The 21,580-nt window shown below is 39.8% G+C and overlaps 1 protein-coding gene across 1 annotated transcript; it reads left to right on the top strand.

Annotated features, from left to right (window-relative positions):
- Nucleotides 1-1,486: 1,486 nt before the first annotated feature.
- apobec2a (apolipoprotein B mRNA editing enzyme, catalytic polypeptide-like 2a) lies at nucleotides 1,487-15,217 on the top strand. The gene is made up of 4 exons (XM_037779461.1): nucleotides 1,487-1,975; nucleotides 11,647-11,871; nucleotides 13,130-13,438; nucleotides 13,957-15,217. The coding sequence occupies exons 1-3, from the start codon at nucleotides 1,680-1,682 to the stop codon at nucleotides 13,431-13,433; spliced, it is 825 nt and encodes a 274-aa protein (XP_037635389.1). The 5' UTR covers nucleotides 1,487-1,679; the 3' UTR covers nucleotides 13,434-13,438; nucleotides 13,957-15,217.
- The last annotated feature ends 6,363 nt before the right edge of the window (nucleotides 15,218-21,580 follow it).

The raw sequence follows: 21,580 nt of genomic DNA, 5'->3' as shown, positions 1-21,580 counted from the left end.
GAGTCAGACACAAAAACATGGGGAAATAGGGTCCAGGTTGAAAAATACCCTTTAAGGGGAGACCCTCATTGTTGCAGAGCACTCCTCAGCAGGAGTGTACTGCTGTAGAGGAGGGGCCCCTCCTTTCTCCTTCTTATCTTTCTTTGGCTGCAAGCAATGTCAAACTCTTTTCATTCTGCTTCTGTGTACCGATATCATCCTACAACACATGCATTAAAGCCCCTATCAGACACTGAATACATAACATTTATGGCTTCACCTATCTGTTAAAGTGACGGCTTTCTGTCAGAAAAAAGGGTTCATTACGTAAATGTTAGTTACGGCTTCATGTCGACACGACAGGACTGTTACAGAAAGAGTCACAATGCTCGTGCAAAAAGAATAGTGGCACCCCTGAGACCTGTTCTGCGGTCCAATAGTCTTTTTTTGCTTAGGAAGGTTCCTAACTGAGTGAGACGACCCAGAAGTATCAAAGAGGAAGCCATGATAAGTTTGAATTCTCTAAATGCTAAGGAAAGCTTGCTTTCTTATGTCCTTTAGCAGAGAATACACTGGACCATCCTTTACCAAAGGAAAGGAAAGAATAAAATCCCACTATTCATTTAAGTTAGGGCTGTCAATCGATTAAAATATTTCATCACGATTATTGTCCTCCATAGTTAATCGTGATTAATCGCAAATTAATCGCACTTTTTTTTTATCTGTTCAAAATGTACCTTGAAGGGAGATTTGTCAAGTATTTAATACTCTTACGTACTGCATTTAGCATAAAAAAATATGCTCATATCATAACCTGGCAAACTGCAACCCAACAGGCAACAACAGCTGTCAGTGTGTCAGTGTGCTGACTTGACTATGACTTGCCCCAAACTGCATGTGATTATCATAAAGTGGGCATGTCTGTAAAGGGGAGACTCGTGGGGAACCAGAGAACCCATTGTGGGACACAAACAACAGAGGGTTATTGAGAGGCAGTTACTTTAGGTTAATATTGTGTAAAAGTGTCTTATGTATCAGTAAACAACATTAGCTGCAATCTCAGTCCCCCCCCCCCAGGGTCTTTAAATAGACCTGCTCCGTCTGTGAGCTGCAGCTGCCTGTGTGGATCTAACATGGTTTGACCCATATGAGCCTTTAAAGGCTAACGCAATACTGATATTTTTAGATTGAAGCTGTTTATAGACAATATTTTATGCTGAGTTTTAATAAGCTACAGCATTTTTAAATCTTATATTTGGTTGGATATAGCCGCAACTAAAAGCTTTGTAGGTTTTTTTTGTAGGTTTATTATATCTGAGTGAGTTTTCCTCACCACAGTAGATAGATTTTCCCGCTGAGACATCTATCAGATAAGTGACTAAGTGATGATCCTTCATATCGGCCTGATTTATGTACCAACCTATGAACTGTATGTTCTAATCCCAGCATCTCTCTCTCTCTCTCTTTAGTTTGCTCCTTGCACTTCTTTCTTCCTCTGGTTTCCCTGCCCTCTCTCCAATTCCACTCCTCCCCCCTCACTTGGTGTCCCTTCCTTTCTGCTTGTCTTCTGTTGAGTCATTTTGTTTTTGTTTCAGGTCTTTGCGTCCTCACCTCCTGTCTTTATCTAAATCTTGTTTTTTTTTACCTTCTGCACAGACTTTCTGAACCAACAGATTTCTCTAGACAGTCATTCTTTAACCATGGCTGACAAAAGTCGTACACCAGTGAAAAGAAAAGAGAAAAAAGAAAAAGTGACCGCTGAAACAAGCAAGGATGTAAAGGAAGTGAAGAATGAAGTGAAGAAGGAAGTGAAGAAGGAATTGAAGAAGGAAGTTAAGAAGGAAGTTAAGAATGAAGTGAAGAACGAAGCGGAGCAAGGAGAGCGGCCGGTGGATAACGGAGATGCCCCGCCAGCCGAAGGGGCAGTAGCTAACGGTGACAATGAAGAGTTTCAGATTGAGCCGATGGAACTACCTCCATTCGAAATCATCCAAGGGTAGGTCCATCTCACCAAGTGTGGTTGGTGATACAGCTGAGTAGACAGAGCTAAGGATGTGCACGGCTCAGTGAGCTCCTTCTCTTTCTGCAGTGGCTTTATTTACTGAGTTAGTCTCTGGCTGAGGATGCCTGTGGTCTGTACATGAGGATCCACAATGACAACCACTTAATGTTGATTTGAGTGAACTATCTGACATTTAAGAGTGAATCTTAACCTTTTCATGCCCAAGGTGGAAACATTTGATTGCGTCTTTAAAATATAAGTTTTTTAACCTGCATGAATTTGATTTGACCAACTGCTGAATATAAAAAATGCATTTTATTTGCATCGAAAATGTTCTGACATGTTTAAAGAGAAAAAAAGGAACATTTGTGGAACTCCAATTTTTGTGGCTGCGTCCGTTTTTTTTGTATAAGGTGCAATATTTTCAATGTTTGATTTAAAAAGTAATGCAAAAGTATTCATTTACGTTACTTATTACAACTAGAAGTGCACTCGGAGAGCGCAGACCTCCGCCAAGGCTGGTTTCATGTACGTCGCTGCCCCCCCGACCCTCGCCCCCTCGCTCGCCGTTCAGCTTGCGCCATCATCCACATGTGTTTTTGTTTATGTTGAGATGAGCGGTATGTGTACAAGCTGTACGTGTCATGAACGCGCCATCAGTTAAAGCCTGTGGTGTTAATGAACAGGCTGAGCGGAGTTATGAAAAAAGATTCCCGAAGCCGGATCGTGATCCGGGTCGCCACCAAAATCGAATGGATTGTTCATTGTGCCACACCCCACCCCTCCCTTGAATTTCATTCAAATCCATCTCGGACTTTTGGAGTAATCCTCCAAACGGACAAACCAACAAACAAACAAACCAACGCTTTGAAAACATAACCTCCTTCCTAGGCCTTCGGCCTTGGTGGAGGTAATCATTGCAGTAACTGACTACATTTTAAAGTAATCTGATCCAACACTGCCCACAGTAAACTATACTGCTATTAGTCGTCACTCAGCTTCTCTTCACTTGAACACTTTGACTAAGAAAAGTAGCTTCATTAGGTGTTGATAAAAAACTCCTGGTTCACTATGGGTTTGAATTTACAACCTTTATGTTGTTTAGTGCTGTTTTTTAGTGCTGTTTTTACCATAGTGATTGAGTCCTATGTTTTCCCCTCTGCTTAAAATGGAAAATTCCTGTTTTCCGGTCATATTTTTGCAGTTTTTGGCTGCATTGGTTGTCACTCTGTTCTCAGAATGCAGAAAGCATGGGGGGGATATGACATTTGACAGGATATGGATTTACAGTCTTTGTTTTCAGTCCCTGTGTCGCTGGAGGATGGCCTACATTCAACTCGTCACATACTGACGCTTTGACTGACCCCTCCTTACTTTCTGGGTTGCAGTAAACACGTGCTTCATGTTGTGAATTAAACAAAAACACTCGCTGAGGTTTATCCAACAAAACCACTACAGTTAGGTTAAGGAAGAAACACCGTTGGGCTTAAAATGACTTTGTTTTTACAGGGCAAATGTGACTTGACATTGTGAACACGGGACACGAACAGCTGATTGTAAACTGAAACGTAACGCACGGGACACGAACAGCGGTCTGCTGGATGAAAGCTCTGTTTGTTCAGGATTGTTCTGGTGAGTGTTGCCGACTTGGCGACTTTCTCTCGCTTGACTTTACTTCTAAAAAGCAACAAATTTAGAAACTTATTCAGACCATCAGTAAATATAACGCGATAAATAGTTTTAATGCCACTAATTTCTTTAACGCATTAACGCAATCTTTCAGAGGTTGTACTATTACAGTATACTTATACCAGCTTGTCATGAAGGAGGCTAAATGACGCTCTAAACTTGGCTAAATTCTGGCGAGGAAAAACTGGCATGTTCATTTTCAAAGGGGTCCCTTGACCTCTGACCTCCAGATATGTGAATGTAAATGGTTTCTATGGGTACCCACGAGTCTCCCCTTTACAGACATGCCCACTTTATGATAATCACATGCAGTCAGCACACTGATACACTGACAGCTGTTGTTGCCTGTCGGGCTGCAGTTTGATTTGAGCATATTTTTTATGCTAAATGCAGTATTTTTTTAGGGTTTCTGGACAATATCTGTCATTGTTTTGTGTTGTTCATTGATTTACAATAATACATATATACATACATTTGCATAAAGCAGCATATTTGTCCACTTTCTCCTTCCCTTTGTAGATTTTTACTTTTTCTCCTCAAACATACAGTAAATGTCCCTGTAGTGAGTTTGATTATTTGGTTAAAGATTTCTCTATCTACATTTTTATATGGCTTTAGGTAACCTTTCCTTTGCTGCAACTGACATAACCATGAAGCTTTATGCAAATGATTATTCGATGATGTCACCAATATGCAAATGAGCGTACGACTTTTAGCGGCTTTTGGAGCTATAGCTGCTTTCATTGGACAGGAGTTGGCGACAGTGGTTCTGACTTTGTGTCTTCTCAGAGGTGAGCCTCTGCTTGTCAGTGTGGCCAGCTTAGTGTCTCTTTGACAACATTGAAGAAAAGAAAGTGCCTAGTGACAAATCTAGTGACTTTTTGGGCAGACCTCCATCCACACTCCTCCACTGAAAAGAGCTGTTGGCAGTGGCTGTAAGGTCATACAACCATGAACTGTCATGGTGTCATGGTGACTGGTTGTAGATTGATGAAAGGGTTTGCATCTTCCTCCATCTCTAATTTGTTGAGAGAACCAAAGTATAACTGATGGATGCAATAATAGTATGCCTGTATGCCTGTAGAGTTCTTTTTACTGCCTGAGGATTCCCAGAGTCCACTGACACTACTTAGTGCTTTCCTCATTCTGCAGAAAGTCACATTTTGGGAGATGGATGGCTGAAAGAATGAGTCTTTGACGTTGACGTAGTTCTATTTTGTAGGTGCTGCGCCCTGTAGCCCTGTAACAGGCTTGTTGATTGTTTGTTCAGTGCTCAAGTATATCCTGGTTCACGTTCAGTCACAGCGTGGTGAGAAATCATTAATAAAACTATAAATAGTAGTTAGGCGGTTAAGCTTATAGCTTATATGGGCTTATCATATAATGTTGTGTGAAATTACTGCATGATTTAATAATATCTTAAGTATAATTATAAAATGTTTTGTGTTTAAATAAATAAATCAAAAATAATAATTAAATAAGATACATATACATATTTCCTTATGTTGAGGCAAGGGCTATGGCAACAGGAGGCATTTGCTTATTTGCAGTTAACATGGGACATTTAACATGGGATTGTATATTAAGAGAAATAAGGTTTAATGTATTTTGCAATGTTTCAAAAACATATTTTTGCTTATATTTACACAAATTTTGTAATAGTGTGTAGGTATTTTCTTTTCTGTTTTTGTTTTTTTCTATTTCAAAGATTTTCCACCTAATGGCTAAATGGCTAATACTAATTCCTAAATGATTGACGGAGCAATTTCACTGAACTATCAACTGAACCTACAAAAATAAAGGAGGAAAAAAGGAAAAGCTGTTTTGTCAATGAGTGGAATCTAGTTACAAATCTTTGGGTAGATGAGTCGAATAAAACCTTTGCAAGTTTAAAGCCAAGACTTTATCAATACACCAGATCAACAAGCATAAACACGATGAAACGGTTAAACATGTAGAAAAGCAATATTTCAATCTGCTCTGTCTGCAGTCTTTCATTGACCGCCGCTGTGTAGCACAGCAGCCTAGCTCAGCTAATAGCTAATAGTAACAAAGAAACAAGTGTAAGTGTTTTTATTGAGTTGCCTCTTAGTGAAGACTCTGAAGACTTCAGTTCCCTCTGGTCAGCGTTGTTCCAGGGTTTGTGTCCGGGGAGTTTATTGTGAAGGGTGGAACTGAAGCAGTGAAGTTGTGATGTGCTGTTCTTGACAAGGTCGGAGTAGTCTAATGAAGTTGTTGCTGTTTAGGTGTAGACTACTGACCTTCTGTGTTATTATTTTATTACCTTCATTAAGTATTTAATAAAAATCTAAGCATAGTAGTGACAATGACAAGCAATGTAACGTTAGCATTAAATTGCAATTTTTTAAACAGAGTCCTCACTCCATAAAACACACTGGGGCTACCTCAACGTTAACGTTATATCACTACCAGCAAACTTCATGGAGAACTATGAAATGCATCTCCTGCTGAAAATGCGTGGGAATGCTGACAGCTGAAATTAATTGCAAAGCATTGCTGAAAATACAGAACTGAATTGTAAAACTGGCAGAGTTGAAAGCGGAACTGCGTGACCCCAAAAAAAAGGTAAGAGCTGAAAGACATTGATGGAAAAGCAGGTAGCTAAACTGTAATGCTGTTAAAGGTGTAATTAACTCGTTAGACAGAAAACTGTTTTGGGGTGGAACAATCCTCTAAAACTTTAAGTCGTCAGACAGAAAGTAGTATTTGGGTAGAATAAACTTTTAGAATAAGTACACCCAAATACTACTTGTATTTGGGTGGAACAAACCTTCAAAAACTATAAGTGCTTGGACAGAAATAGTATTTTCACTGAATGAACCTTTAAAAACTATAAGTCGTTAGACTGAAAGTGGTATTTGGGTGGAAAGTAGCAGTAGTAGTAGTAGAGACAGTAGGAACAGGAGCAGTAGTAGTAGCAGTAACAGTAGTAGTAGTAGTAGTAGTAGTAGCAGTAGTAGTAGCAGTAACAGTAGTAGTAGTAGTAGTAGTAGCAGAAGTAGTAGCAGTAACAGCAGTAGTAGTAGTAGTAGTAGCAATAGCAGTAGTAATCGTAGTAGTAGTAGCAATAGCAGTAGTAGCAGTAGTAGTAGCCATAGTAGTAGCAATAGTAGTAGTAGTAGTATTAGTAGTATTAGTAGCAGCAGCAGTTATGGTATTAATAGTAGTAGCGCAGTAGTAGTAGTAGCAGTAGCTAGAACCTTTAAATCTGTGAGTCGTTAGACAGAATATAGTAGATAGAGTTACCCAATAGATTTTATTTTGAAAAAAAACTTGTCCTGAGTTCCCTGTTAAGATACAATATTAAAATAAGATATTCTGGGGCTTGTGTGTGTGTGTGAGAGAGACAGAGAGACAGAGGTACTTTTATATCAGAGAGGCAGAGACTGATCAGGCAGACAGTAACTGTAAAGGCTTAAATATAATTTAAACTTGTACAGTTAAAAAGAGCTAAAGAGCAATGCACCAATCAGAGACAGGACACGACTGATGGAGCTCTAATCTGATGGAGCTCTAATCAGCCAATCAGAGACTGGTGGAGTTCTAATCAGCCAATCAGAGACTGATGGAGCTCTAATCAGCCAATCAGAGACACCTTTTTGTGTCTGAAAGTGCTGAGTCATGGTTGGGAATGACTGGTGAAAACACAGAGAGGGTACTACCTGAAAAAGACTCCCTCAGTTAAAAACTATAAGTTTTGTACCTTAAATCTCTTCAGTTTGAGCACCTCAAGACTTTGATGAAGATGTAGACGTGTCGTTTGTGTGGATAAAGTTAAAAATGTGTGAGAACTGGCAGTTTAAAAAGTCTCCACAGTTGAGTTTTTGTTCCAGACTTTCAGAGGTGAATTAACATTGCAGCAGATGAGAGAGAGGAAGGGATCTCTTGGTGCTTTGAAGGAGATAAATCCAAAACTGTAAGACCTATTGCTGAAATGAGCACTTCATCTGAAAGAAGACAAAATTATCTGAATAAAAATTATCATTTTGAAAAAAGAAAAAATGCGGAGTGAGGGAGAGTGTGAGTGATGTCATCACTGTAAAGCTGCGCAATACACACCCTTTATAAACTCAGAAAAAAAGTCTGAAAAAAGCATAAAACTTTAACTGTGATAATTCAAAAACTGTAAAAGATATCAAAAAGCTGAATCATAGCTTAATTTTTCAAAGACTTGTAACCCGTTTAATGTTTAAATGGGATCTGTGATCAATCTGTGATTGTATCTGTTACTGTTTATTTGTTATATTTTCATTGTGGGATGTATCCTGGAGCATTATTTGTGGGTGCATTACGTGTGCGATTATGTCTGGACGATGTTTATACGTTTGGATGATGCTGGTGTGCTGTGCTGTTAGATGATGCTGGACTAACATGCCGGAATGTTTGTTTGTTTTGTTGTTTGTTAATGTGTCTGTTTGTTTGTTGACAGCTGCTGAGCAAACATTACATTACCTATTACTAGCTAAGATTATAAAAAGTACAAGTATAACTGAGGGATTTCCACTGGTATTTACTATCTGAAAGCTTTAGCTGTTGATCAGTATGATTCAACTGCTATGTTACTCTAATATGCCGAGGCTGGATTATGATGCACATAATCAGGTACTGCAAGATTGTTTATCGACCGACAAACTCAAACCTCTATTGGTCTTTTTGAATCAAATCCTTTTTGAATTTTTCTTTTTGAAAATCAAATTTGTACAGAGTGGGGTTTTCTGTCTATAACAAACCATCTTTGGCTGAGTGGACAGAACCCAGTTTGCAATGCAAGTGTACTGGGTAACAGCCAACAGTTTCATTTTGCAATTGGGCTAACTGATGAAATATATGTTAATACGGCTTTCAGAATTAAAAAAGAGAAGTGTGCTAACATCTTTGGTTCTGCTCTCGATTTTATGGTGGACAATTGGGTGCAGCGAGGTTGGATTGAGGGAACATTTTAAGAGGGCTGTCGTTAAAGGTGCTCAATATCCAGAGCATAGCAGCAAACAACTATTGTAGACAATATTCCAATCAGGAGAGACAATCAAATGAACTATAATTTATTGAATGGTGCATGATAAGAAGAATAGTGCAAAGTCTTTGGTGATTAGACTCCATCGTGACGTATATCAAAGGGGGTAGTGATGAGATTAAGTATATTCCCCCCCCCCTCTGGAGTCTAGACACTGATGGTGGTGGTGAAGAGAATAGCTGAAGATCTAATGAAGGGATGTGGAGCAGAACTGGGTACTGAATATGATGAAGACTGGAGGTAACGGGGTGGAGGCGGGTGGCCTCGGTTCGCACTGAAATGAAAACTGACGGCAGCAGAGAGGAGAACAACTTTAAAATTCGATTGCAACGATATGATTGGCTCAGGGAGAACGTGGTAGAATCTGTTTGGTTATCTAAGAGTGAACCACCCATAGTCAGCTGATAGAGTAGGAGCCAGTTGAGATGAGAGACACAGAAAGGTTGTGAATGAATGAGTTCATTCAGTTCAATGAGTTTCTCGTGCACATTCGTTTTTCATTCAGAGAAAATGACTTTCCTTTTCCCATAGTGATATCAATGTACACACATCACAGGTATCCAGCCAGAAAGCAGACGGTCCGCGAGGCAAAGCATCAAGGGAATAAAGTAAAAAAAACAAAAGAAAAACTCAACTAACGTCAGTCTAACGTAGTTTAAAACGTTTTTCTATATGTTATCATGCATGGAAAGACCCAAAATGAACATTGTAAGCAGACTACTTGATTACTATAAGCAAATTCTTTAAACAGCATTTGTACAGGAATGATTCTGTCCCAAGCTTTTTGATCCGGTTGCTGTATAGGCCTAACAGTAACTGGATGCCACCGTCACTAATGCTAAGATGCTAACGTAGCTGACACCACGTGATTCCAACGTCGTTATACTATTGGCTCACAAGCCTTGTTGGAAGTGGGACTCAAACGTTAGATATCTTCCACAGAGATTAAGATAACGATTAATTCACAGTCATAATATTTCTTTTGAGGAAAAGCCATACTTTTATTCTGCACTTTTCTAAAAGCTCTGTGGATGTATTGTGTGTTTTTTAAATGATTTGTCTACATAAAAATGTTATCAATATAACCTTAAATGAGAGCTGAGTTATATGAAAACCCGTCTAATAATACTGCAGTGGAATTCCAGTCTCCAACCACGAAGACGATGTAAAATTAGCTCTTCTTTGCCTGCTGCCTCCACCATTACAACCTGACACCCGTCTCACCTTCCTTCATGTTCGCTTGACTCGCACTTAACAGAAACAGGTGCTGTGCTTCTATCTCACACAGCTGTAGATGCTATCATATAAAAGATCACAACGAGGTTTCGTAAGGTCAGCCAAGTAACTATAACCGGCATACAGCATTTGTTAATGATTATTATCTCCCAATTCTTGCAAGTCACGCTGTTATTTTTGTTTTGTTTTTCATTGGTCTGTTCATTGGTTTGCAGTTCATTTCAGTATGCTATGCTCGAAACTTGCTTGACATAGATAAAGCATCTTAATGAAATGTAGAAAAAAATGTTAGTACTTCTCAGTGTTACATAATGAGAAGTACTAATATATATATATATATATATATATATATATATATATGTATTATGGCATGCTGTTTAGGAAATTATTATATATATTTTATTATGTGAAATTTGAGAATATTGAATGAAACTGAGAATATGGAATGAAATCTGACGTCATCACGGCGCTGCTGCCGTCTTGTGTTTTAGGTCAATATCCGTACAGATGTTGGTGCTGCTAGACGTGTGTCTCACTATGAGCGAGTCAGCACAAAATCTAGTATCAGCAATCCTAAGTAATGAGGAGATAATTAACACCCTGGTGAATGTGTGTACCACGGGCCAATATAATACTGGTAAACATATTCAATACCGTTCTACAGAAGACATCAGCCAGATGGACTGCACACACCCGGAGAGCTCGGTCAGGGATGCAATCAGGTCCAGGTGCTTTGAGTAGGTTGATCCTTTTAAAAGATCTGCGCACATCATTAGTATAGCATCATGATATATTATTAGTGGGGAGGGGTCCTGGGCCTTTTGGTCCTCCTCAGCCGGGGAGTTGGTCTCAAACTGTGAATAGAAGGTGTTCAGTTCATCTGGGAGAGATGCAGACATTACCTCAGACCTGATGTTTTTCCTTTTGTAGTCTGCAATGGTTCTTAGTCCAGCCCACGTTTCTGTTGTTGGAGACCTGGTAGTTAGACTCCACTTTGTCCCTGCATTGTCTCTTTATTACTGCTAATATCACTCCGGAGTGCATACCTGGATTTCCTGTACTCATCCAAATCACCTGAGTTGTAGGCGGCGGCCTGTGCTTTAAGTTTAACACGGACTTCCCCGTTGACCCAGGGTTTCTGATTTGGGAATGTCCGTACAGTAATCATCGGTACGATGTCATCAATGCATTGACGACGTAGCCAATGACCGTGTCAGTGTATGTGTTTATGTTGTTGTCATTAAACACACACCACTCCCTAGTGCTGAAGCAGTTGTGCAAAGTCGAGTCTGATTGGTCACCTGTGAGTCACGTTTGAGTGTCTGCCTATGGGCAGGCAGGAGCAGAACTGAGACGTGATCAGTTTGTTAATAGTATAGTAGGTCTTTGATGTCATGTTGCCATACCTTGTTTTTTGCTGAAACAATGCCCCTGGAATACAGGGACATAGACAGTGATTTCATCTTCTTTTTTTTTTATTAAAATGACAATTATAGCTCGTTTGAACAATAGAAGGAAATCTGACTTTACTTGGTGTTTCAGAGAAATAGCTATAACTGACCCTACTGCAGATCCACAGAGAATGACTAAAAAGCTAATTGACAATATCAGATATAACTGAAACAGTCCCATATTGGTTTTGCATCATGTCAGAATATGAAAACTAACTTACTAATGTTTCTTTCATTTATTCTGTTTTACACAGGGACCGGATCGATCCTTTTGCCTTTAAGTTCCAGTATAAGAACGTGGAATACTCCTCGGGCCGCAACAAGACCTTCCTGTGTTACCTGGTAGCTGCAGGGGACACAGCTGACGGGCTACTGAGGGGATATCTGGAGGATGAGCATTCCGGGTCTCATGCTGAGGAGGCCTTCTTCACACAGTGCCTGCCGCAATACGACCCTGAAGTCAAATACACAGTCACCTGGTAGATACCTCTCTTAAACTGTCAGATGGTATGTGGCATAGAAAATGAGGAAAATTAAAACATAACTTATTTGCAGTCCTTGTTATTATGACCGTTTTGGAATATTTTGTCATTGGCGTTCATATAGATTATGCTCTTAAATGCACAAATCAACATAACGTGAGTTTTTGAGCTCCGGTCAAATATCTTTCACAACAAGCTTCTCGTGTCAAAACATCATCTAAACTGTGAACTGACAAATGTCAAATTTTAACAATAAATAAAATACACAATATCTAGTTATAGTTAGTATACATTGTGCAGCCACATGCATATATACCCACAATATACTATGGGTCTGTTGTAATACATAAACCACTATCAATTGCAATTCAGAGCTAAACAAACTATGGAACAATCAAACTATGTACAGTATGAAAAAGTTTCATACTGTTCTGTGGCCCTCTGCTGGCTATTGGATGGCAGTGCACCCAGTGTACTGGAGTAATACAAACTAATGTGAAGTAACCTCTGAAAATAGAAAAGTCACAGAAAAACAAGGTCAAAGTTGAAAGTAATAAAGACTTATTCCTCAAGTAAGCTACTTCCAGATGTGAAATGCTTAAAAAGCATTCATATACGCTGACTCAGGGTCTCATAATAGAATATATGTTTAATTGGTGCTAACAGTCTCTTTGAATACCATGCATATAGTGCATTTAAAGATGAGAAATGCAAATGCCTAAATCATCATATGATCAGAGGATAGAAGTCACTCAGGAAAAGACAGAAGCGAGCAAGAATTTCTCCATGCGGTCAGACGGAAAGCTCCTCTGCCTTTTGTCAATGCATTTGTGTCTTGGAGAGCCTTTGCTTGTTAGAGTTGTTACTTTTTCTGTGTTTTGTGCAAATGTGCATTCACATAAAATAAACTGGAGCAGGAAACAACGTCCTTAGGTTTACAAAACTACTTAGTTAGGTTTATGAAAATATCGACTTGGTTAGGATTAGGCAACAAAATTACTTAGTTAGGTTTAGGAAAAGATCCTGGTTTGGCTTATAATGACTACGGAAGTGGCGTTACTTAAGTACTTAACTTAGTGAAGTGCCCCTTTTAGCAACACAGTTGTACCCAAAAACGAAAAGTTCTATGTCCATAAATGAAATCACATCTTCATCTGTTATCCTTATACTGCACTGATACAATGAGAGATGTGTGAAATTGTTTTTTTTTGGAAAATTAAAAGCGTATCTCTTCATCCTGCCACCTTCCTTTCAGGTATGTGTCGTCCAGTCCATGCACTGCTTGTGCGGCAAAGATAGCTGAAGTGTTGAAGGCCAGGAAAAACATCAAGCTGAGCATCTTTGCTGCTCGGCTGTTTGAGTGGGAGGAATCAGAGATCCAGGCCGGAATGAGGGACCTGCACGCTGCTGGCTGTAAGCTGAGGGTGATGAAGCCTCTGGACTTCTCCTACACCTGGGATACGTTTGTGGAGACCGAGGACCAACCTCTGAACCTGTGGGAGGACTGCAAAGAAAACTATGAGTATTACCAGGAGAAGCTGGCTGACATTCTACAGTGACCACAGTAAGTGTTAAAGCAGCAGTGGGTAGAAATGGAGCAAATCTGATTAAAAAAAACAGTCAGTATATCCTGAAAGTAGTGCATGAGACAGGTCATCTGTCGGTGCTCCTAATGGCATCTGCAAGATTTCACAGACCGGAGGAAAACAACCACTCAGAGCCGAGCTGGAGTCTGCCGTCTCTGAGCCGCTGTCAATCACTAACGAACTCCGATCAAACGGTCAAACTAGGCAGCGCTGATCAAATATGAATCAATATTCTGTTACTGTAATGACGATTTCTCTTCATGTATAATACTGGAATGGAAGTGGGACTCAAAAATGAAAGGCATGGTCACTTCTTAAAATATGTTTGTTTATTGAAGGTACTCTTTTCTCTTTTAATAATGATGAAATATTTTTCTTAACATAATTATGTGTTTGCATTTATGAAGTGGGGCATTTAACCAGCATAATGTAATAAATGTAAAAACAGTGTTTTTAAAAACACTTTCTCTCTCTCTCTCTCTCTCTCTGTTGACAGGAATCCAGTTTGGACTGTGTGCACCCCCGATCATCATCACCACTTCCTTACAGATGTTTCATGTTGATATTATTATTGTTGTTTACTGGTAGAGATACATATTCACAGTGCATATGAATGTGTGAGAGTAGAACAGCAGTGTGTGTGGGAGTGTGCCGCCTTTGCTTTAGTGTGTTTCTGAATGCTGTCATCACACTTCCTGTGCCACGGTGAAAGACACTCCTCACAACATCTGGCACTAATCCCTACATCTGGCTTCATTTTTATGGGGCGCTAGACTATATCAGCCCGTTCTCATTCCCAGGGCGTCAAATGCCGCCACTTTATCACAGCCATCGATACCGCCGCACAAGGCACCCGTTTGGTGCGGGTATGAAACGCACTGGGCGTTCCGTTAACTACAAAGTAAACCCATCCGTGGCAACGGGAACCACTGAGGGAAAGTGCCGTGGAGACATAGTTTAAAGAGTGAAAGAGACACAGGGCAGGCGGGAGGGGAGGTGGATGGTCTAACCACTGGAGACCGCTGTTTGTGTCCCGTGTTCACAACGTAAAGTCACATGTTCACCGTACAAACGTCGTAGTTTTTAAGCCCGACCATGGTGTTTTTCCTAAACCTAACTAAGTTGTTTCATTGTCTGAACCTAAGCACGCGTTTTTGCTTAATTCACAACATTAACCCCGTGTTTACTGCGACAGAAAAGTAACGCCGAGGGGTCTGGCAAAGCGTCAGTATGTGACGAGTTGGGACGAGAACGTGTTTCCTGCTTGAAGAGGTAAAAGACAAAAAGGAACGTCGGAATACGTTCAGATTCAGGATATGTCATTTCTGTAGCAGATATAGCTCCTGTATTCATGATCGTATGCGTGTAGTCCTCCACATTCAGCAGCTGAGTTTCTGTCAACTCTTACCTCAGTAGTTGAGGATACAATCACTTTAGTTAGTATCTCTCAGCTGGATTTGGTTTGTGTGTGTGTGTGTGTGTGTGTGTGTGTGAGAGAGATGGCTGGGTCTGATACGCATTGTGTTGAGATTAGCGCTGTGAGAAAGTGATGCGATGAAGACACTACTGATATTACACCTTTGGTCCTCTGCTCACCATTGTCTACACATTGAGACAGTTAAATAAAAAAAGTGAAACATATCTGTTTATGTGGCCCGGATTGACTCATCTGTTTAGATCCAAATACTCTATATCTATATTTGTCTTCTGCCTCCTTTCTGCTCTGTTCTTTCAGTAATAAACAGATTTTATCAGTCTATTGCTGTTCACATTCCACGACACAGCAGCACATCTTTCATCAGTCTTCAAGCAGCTGACCAAATCAATCACAGCCAAAGTCTTTTTCTGATTGTAATTACAATCATTCCGCACAAGACTCTCAAGGCACAAATAATAATAATAATAATAATAATAATAATAATAATAAAAACTAGAATTACCGCCTCGTACCTGTATGCCTCTGCCAACCAGTCAAGTTGCAGTCATTTTGAGATGTGCAGCAGAAGGCTGTGTTTGCATGCCAATTCGTTTCATACGCGATAACGGGGTGTTGAAATGGGCCATGGACCGGATCACACCGGCCCAAACAAAAACAGACGTTGCTTTGACATTTCCATTCCGGAAATGTCAAAGCAACGTCTGAGAACATACTGGCTGAAGCATTGTTGTCAGAGAAGCCGGTATTTCAACTCAGCATGTTTCCTTGTCCACCTCACAGCATGACACATACAGTACATGTACAGTAAATCCTCTCATTTTATATTGCTAACTTTAGCTTATTGCTATTTTTGCATATTGCTAAGCTTTGTATATTGATAAGTTATTGTATTGATAATTATTGTATAGCTTTTTGCACAATATTCTTTTTGTCTTTTTTGCTAAGCTGCTGTAGCAGTGGGATTAATAAAGTCAATCCTAAACTGGAATTTACAGGGGTTTACAACGTTAAACTGGACCTGATCTGTTCAAAGATTCAGCTGAACTGCAGCTACACTGCACATAAAACCGACTCTGAAGATCCACCCAACACGGTTGTATGTTGTATTTACATAATGTCTGTCCAAAATGTCATCACTTCATCATTTCAACCTGTCACACAATAATGACTCATGATTAATTAATTAATTAATTGGATCTTTATAGGTTGAGTCATTCATTAATTAATGAATGACTCAACCTATAAAGACCCACGCATATTATGTGACTCACAACTGACACACCTTTATGGAACAAACCAAAGCAATCCTTTCGATATAAATATTTATATATTTTTTTTGTATTAAATCTCACAAAAAATAGCTGAAAAAAAATATAAATCCAAGATGAGAGAAAATCAAAAGGCCCTCCGTATATTCTGGAGCAGCTCTGAAGACGGTCCGGTACTCTGATGAGCATCAGCCTGTTCAGTCCCCTCCTGCTCTCTGATCAGCGATAGGCCGACTGTGTTTCAATGCTGCTGAATTCATAATTTAGTTGATCTTATTGACATGCTTTATTGTTTCAGTCAGACATATAAAGGGAGTGATCTTTTAAATGTCCTCTTCTTAACTTTACATCATGCTTAACATTTCTTGTGCCCTGTTGCACTGTTACCCATGTCCTCGTGGAGTGTGGAACAGATCATGGTTGTAGAGTAGTGAGGGTTGTAGAGTAGTGAGGGTTGTAGAGTATTGAGGGTTGTAGAGTAGTGAGGGTGCCACGCTGTGGCAGAAAAGAGAGCAGCATGTTGGGTTTAATGAGGTTGAAGGAGACTGTTTCCTCCCTGCAAAGACACTCTGTGAACTGTTCAGTGTAATGCTGTTTCATGGTCTATTGTTCCTTTTAGACACAAGCACACAAAGACAACACAATGCAGCTCTTTTATTTTCCACATTGCTGGCGGAGACAATGAGAAACTATGAGCCACCTGTGTGAACCCAGCACATAAAGGAAACACCGAGCACAACAAAGAGCATTGTTTCATCATTGCACTCCGAAGAATGTCTGCTGCTTGTTGTTGTATTGTTAACACCTGGCAGCTGACTGATAAACTCATTTAGTGCAGTAACAACATCGCTCTGTTGCTGCGCATTGTCAGGATGGTTGTAGATAATATAGTCTGTAGGGTCGGTAGGCTATATGTCAAAGAATAAAATGCATAATATCTAGTCAGATATTTTGGCAATTATTAACTTAATGTATGAATTAGGACTGGTTCAATGTTTTGGTTTTACATATGGATCATAGACTGTATATATATACAAAATACATACAAAAGTGAAGGCACAAATGAGCTGCCGTCTTGATATTTTGATGCCGTTTGGAGCCAGAGTCTGCACTGTGATTGGGTGGTGGAGCCAAACTTATCAGAAAACATCTTGGTAAATGGACTTGCATTTATATATCTCCTTTCTAGTCTTCCGACCACTCAAAGCGCTTTACACTACATGTCAGCATTCACCCATTCACACACTGATGGCAGCATTCACCCATTCATACACACATTCATACACTGATGGCACGGAGCCAACCTGCCCATCAGGATCTGATCTAGATACTCATTCACACACCAATGGCAAACATTGTGTGGCTCTTTATCTGTGTGTGCGTGTGTGTGCACGTGGCACGCTCAGCCGAGAGGTTGTGTCCTGCAGAGACGAACAGAGCAGAGAGTCGTCCGCTTTGCAAAATAATTCAGGTCAAAACACGTTAAGAATTTCATTGATTGCACAAACGGGACCTCCTCATCAGACGGGCTACTGTGGAAAACACCTATCTTCTGTTATTTCTAAATGCAACATTGAAGCACTTCAGTGAAGTCGATGTACTGGCATGATTGGGTTGTATCCACGTGGTAGAATGCACTTATTATACTGTATGTCACTTTGAATAAAAAAACGTCAGCTAAATGAATATAAAGGGAAATATCCAGTTTACCCTATCAAAGGCTCTTTCTGCATCCAAGGTGGCTATGTTCATTCCTGCCTGTTGTAATGATCAGGCATCACCATGAGGGGTGAAAAAGATGCAAACCCCCCCCCCACCCCCCGGGGGCACCGGGGGAATTTTTCTTTATTTTGTTTTTATCGTGTAATTTTATATTTATCCCTGGTATAAAATAAAACATTTTACCATCAAAAAGCATGCTACTAGTGATGGAGTCTTATTTCTCTCCTTACTGAACAATAGTATACTGGTCGTTGAGTCAGTCCGTCTCCCTTTGCCATTGAACTAGTTGTTGGTACAGAGGAATGGGATGTTGTTGACTGTCTCTGTGGGGGTTTGAGCTGTTGGTCATTCCTTTACTGATTTGGGCTATCTGGGGTTTGTTTGGAAATACCAGTTAGAATTGATTATCTCTTTTGTCGTGATTTGTTTTTTTGGGGGGTGATAACAGAGGTGAGCTAGTGTCTATTTTGGTCCTGACTGAATTCCAGGCTTTTTGCCAGTTCCAGTGATTCTGCCGGTAAATATTTTCAATGGCAATGAGTATGTTGCTCACCTCTGTGTGGTGGCTTGACAGGGAATGCGGACGAAGGCTTTTGGCGTTTTGAGTGGAGCTGGCTTTGCCCTGTTTTTAATCATCTGCTTTGTGTTTGTTCATGATGGAATGCCTGTTGAAGAATGTGTTCCAAATGGTCACTTTGTCCGGTTTTGAAGTGGAGAAAAAGAAAAAAGTTTTACGTCAGAAGAAGAGAGTTGTTGTTTGAATCAACAGTCTAGCAGCTGGAGTCTGCCGTTGTGTGAGAGTTGCATTCACAGTGGCATAACAGTATGCATATTTCTATTTTTTGTGCATACACAGAGTTTCATGAATCGATGCATGTGGCACACATGTGTGAAGCAACACATGCTTAATGCTGTGAATTCAAACAAACACTTGTTTAGGTTCAGGCAACAAAACCACTTACTTAGGTTTAGGAAAAAACAACATGGTTGGGCTAAAAAACTACCAAGTTTGTACAGTGAAAATGAAACTTAACATTGTGAACGCGGGACACCAATAAACAGCTGATTGTAATTGAATTGAATCTTAATGCACGGATATGAACAGCACTGACCTGGATGAAAGCCTTGGGTTTGTTGTTTGTATTACAAATTTAGTAAAAAAAAATTAAATAAATTGTAATGTTTTATTAAACACACTTCTTATGTGTTCCTTTTATTGTTCTTTCCTTTTATTGTTCTTTCCTTTCATGCATGCACACCATGCTTTGGTAAGCTTTAGTACAACTCTGGGTTCTCCAGTAAAATAGCGTGGCTCATTCATTTTATAGAGAAGACCTAATGAACCCTATAAAAGGGTGGCTGTTATTAGGATATACTCCCTCACATGAAAACACGCTCGCCAAGACTTCAGTCGCAGTTTTCACACTTGAGTCTGTTGGTGATAGCGGCTCCTTTCAGGTTTCTCAGTCATTAACAAGATCTCCCTCCTCCAAAACACCGTCATTCTCGTAATCTTACCTCCCTCAGGGTCTCGTGGGGACTAAGGAGAGGCAAGACGAGAAGACGAGACATATTCCCAAAACACTGGGCCAAAATCTAAACCTGCTGCCACCGAAAACACACCAAATACAATAGTGTTACACCGCCAATTGTCTGGTGCTTTCCACAAACGAGAATGCAGCAGAGGTTTCCAGTTCTGGGAATTTGTTATCTAATACACTCAGCTATGAGGAAACCAAGTAGGGAATAATGTGTGTGTGGTTGTGCGTGTGTGTGTGCGCGTGCATTCCTGTGTGTGTGACAGAAGGGTCATATTCCTTTGACAATATTTTCTGTGTTTGTACAATATAATTAGTAAAACCGTTTCTTTTTGTTCACATGGAGTTACATGTGCATGCTAATGTAGTGCAGATTCAAACATCCAGTCAGGTGCCTTTGTGAGTGCTTTTACTGAGTTGTGTAAGTGAATTAAAGTGAGACGTCTAAGTGGTGCGCTGGGTTCGTCCCACTATTGTTCACATCTAGTAAACTGACACTAGTCACTTTTTGTCTTCTCATAATAGCTTCCATTGTGTTTAAGAGACTGGTTCAGTCGCTTTGGAAGATTTAAGAGTTTGTTATCTACATAATCGATGTCATGCTCAGACATTTCCATTTCTAGAAAATAATTATTTGGTTTTGCAGATCACTGGTATATGCTGAATTTATTTACAAATAAATAAATAATAAGTTGGTATTTCCTTAAAAATAATTAAAATGTCAGTGTTCTAAATGAACGGATGTATTGTTGTACACCGTTCTCAATGTCATTCTCAAAGAGTGGTGACCCTGGTAGTCCGCCAGGTAAAATATGTTTTTGATTTAAAATTCAAATAAATGATCTGCGAGCAATGCCAAAGCCTAGAAGCGAGTAGCATACAGATGTGTTGTTTTCAATATTTAAATCAACTCGTATGTAAATTCAAACATTATTATTTAAATTAGCTGTTTTGTTGCTGTGTTGTCGGACATCAGCGATGACGCAGACCATTGTGCAACACTGTGCCACCGGAACAATGTGGACCCCGATAGCATAAGTAGCATCGTTCTTCTCATGAAAATGGCAAAAGAGACACTGATGCGTAGGTAAGCTATTTGTAACACCCATAATGTTAGCACAAAGACTAACCCAGTAGCACAAAGACTAACCCAGTAGCACAAAGACTAACCCAGTAGCACAAAGACTAACCCAGTAGCACAAAGGCTAACCCAGCAGCACAAAGACTAACCCAGCAGCACAAAGACTAACCCAGCAGCACAAAGACTAACCCAGCAGCACAAAGGCTAACCCAGGAGGCAGAGGAGAGAAGATTACAGTCTATGCAGGCACAGCAGCAGGCCACCAACCAGATGTTTCTGCAACTAATGGGCACTCCTGATCCAACGTCATTCCTCAACAATACCACCCTGGATGGCAACACCCCCATCAACATCAACCCCTAGTGCCTGGTCTATGCCACCGCTGTATCAGCCAACTCAGCCTACTGGCATGCTGCCTATGATCGCTCCACATCAGCACCGGTCACAATGACCATCCTCCCAAAATGAAAATCCCAGCACTTCATCCGTTCTTCATTATGTTAATAGTAAGCAGGACTACTACAACTTGTAGGTTACTTTTGTTTCAAATTGTGAAAGGCTTTCGTTTGTTTAGGCCTTTAATGCACTTTCATTATTTGCGTTGTTTGAATTGTTATGCAGAAGGTAATTTTTGGTTTTGTGTTATCTTTTATTAGAAGAACAAGACTTCTTTGTGTGTTTACATTTTCGAGAAATATGCTACCTCCTTTTCAAGCTTCTCGGCTACATATCAGGTGAATATGTCCTATAAAGAAAAGCACTCACTTGCTAATTTTCATTTTTGATTGTTATACTGCTTAAAGTTGTATTTTTGTATTGTAAGTTCTACCAAAAAACACTGTTGAACTGTTGACAGTTTATTTTCTAAATGGAGACAAAAGGTTTTTTTTTTGCACAGATGTGGCAAAGTTACATTTATCACAAGTTAAACAGGCAATAAACAGCATTTTAAAGCAAAAGTGTTTCCATTTGATCCATTTTTAATCAAACAAAGCCTTCAGAATAGGGGGGCTCCTACACACATGAATGACAAAGTGAAGGGAGAAAACACCCATCCAAAGAATACTGAACTC

The sequence above is a fragment of the Sebastes umbrosus genome, chromosome 1 (genome assembly GCF_015220745.1).
Source record: "Sebastes umbrosus isolate fSebUmb1 chromosome 1, fSebUmb1.pri, whole genome shotgun sequence".
Lineage (NCBI taxonomy): Eukaryota > Metazoa > Chordata > Actinopteri > Perciformes > Sebastidae > Sebastes > Sebastes umbrosus.
This window is presented reverse-complemented; position numbering and strand designations above follow the sequence as displayed.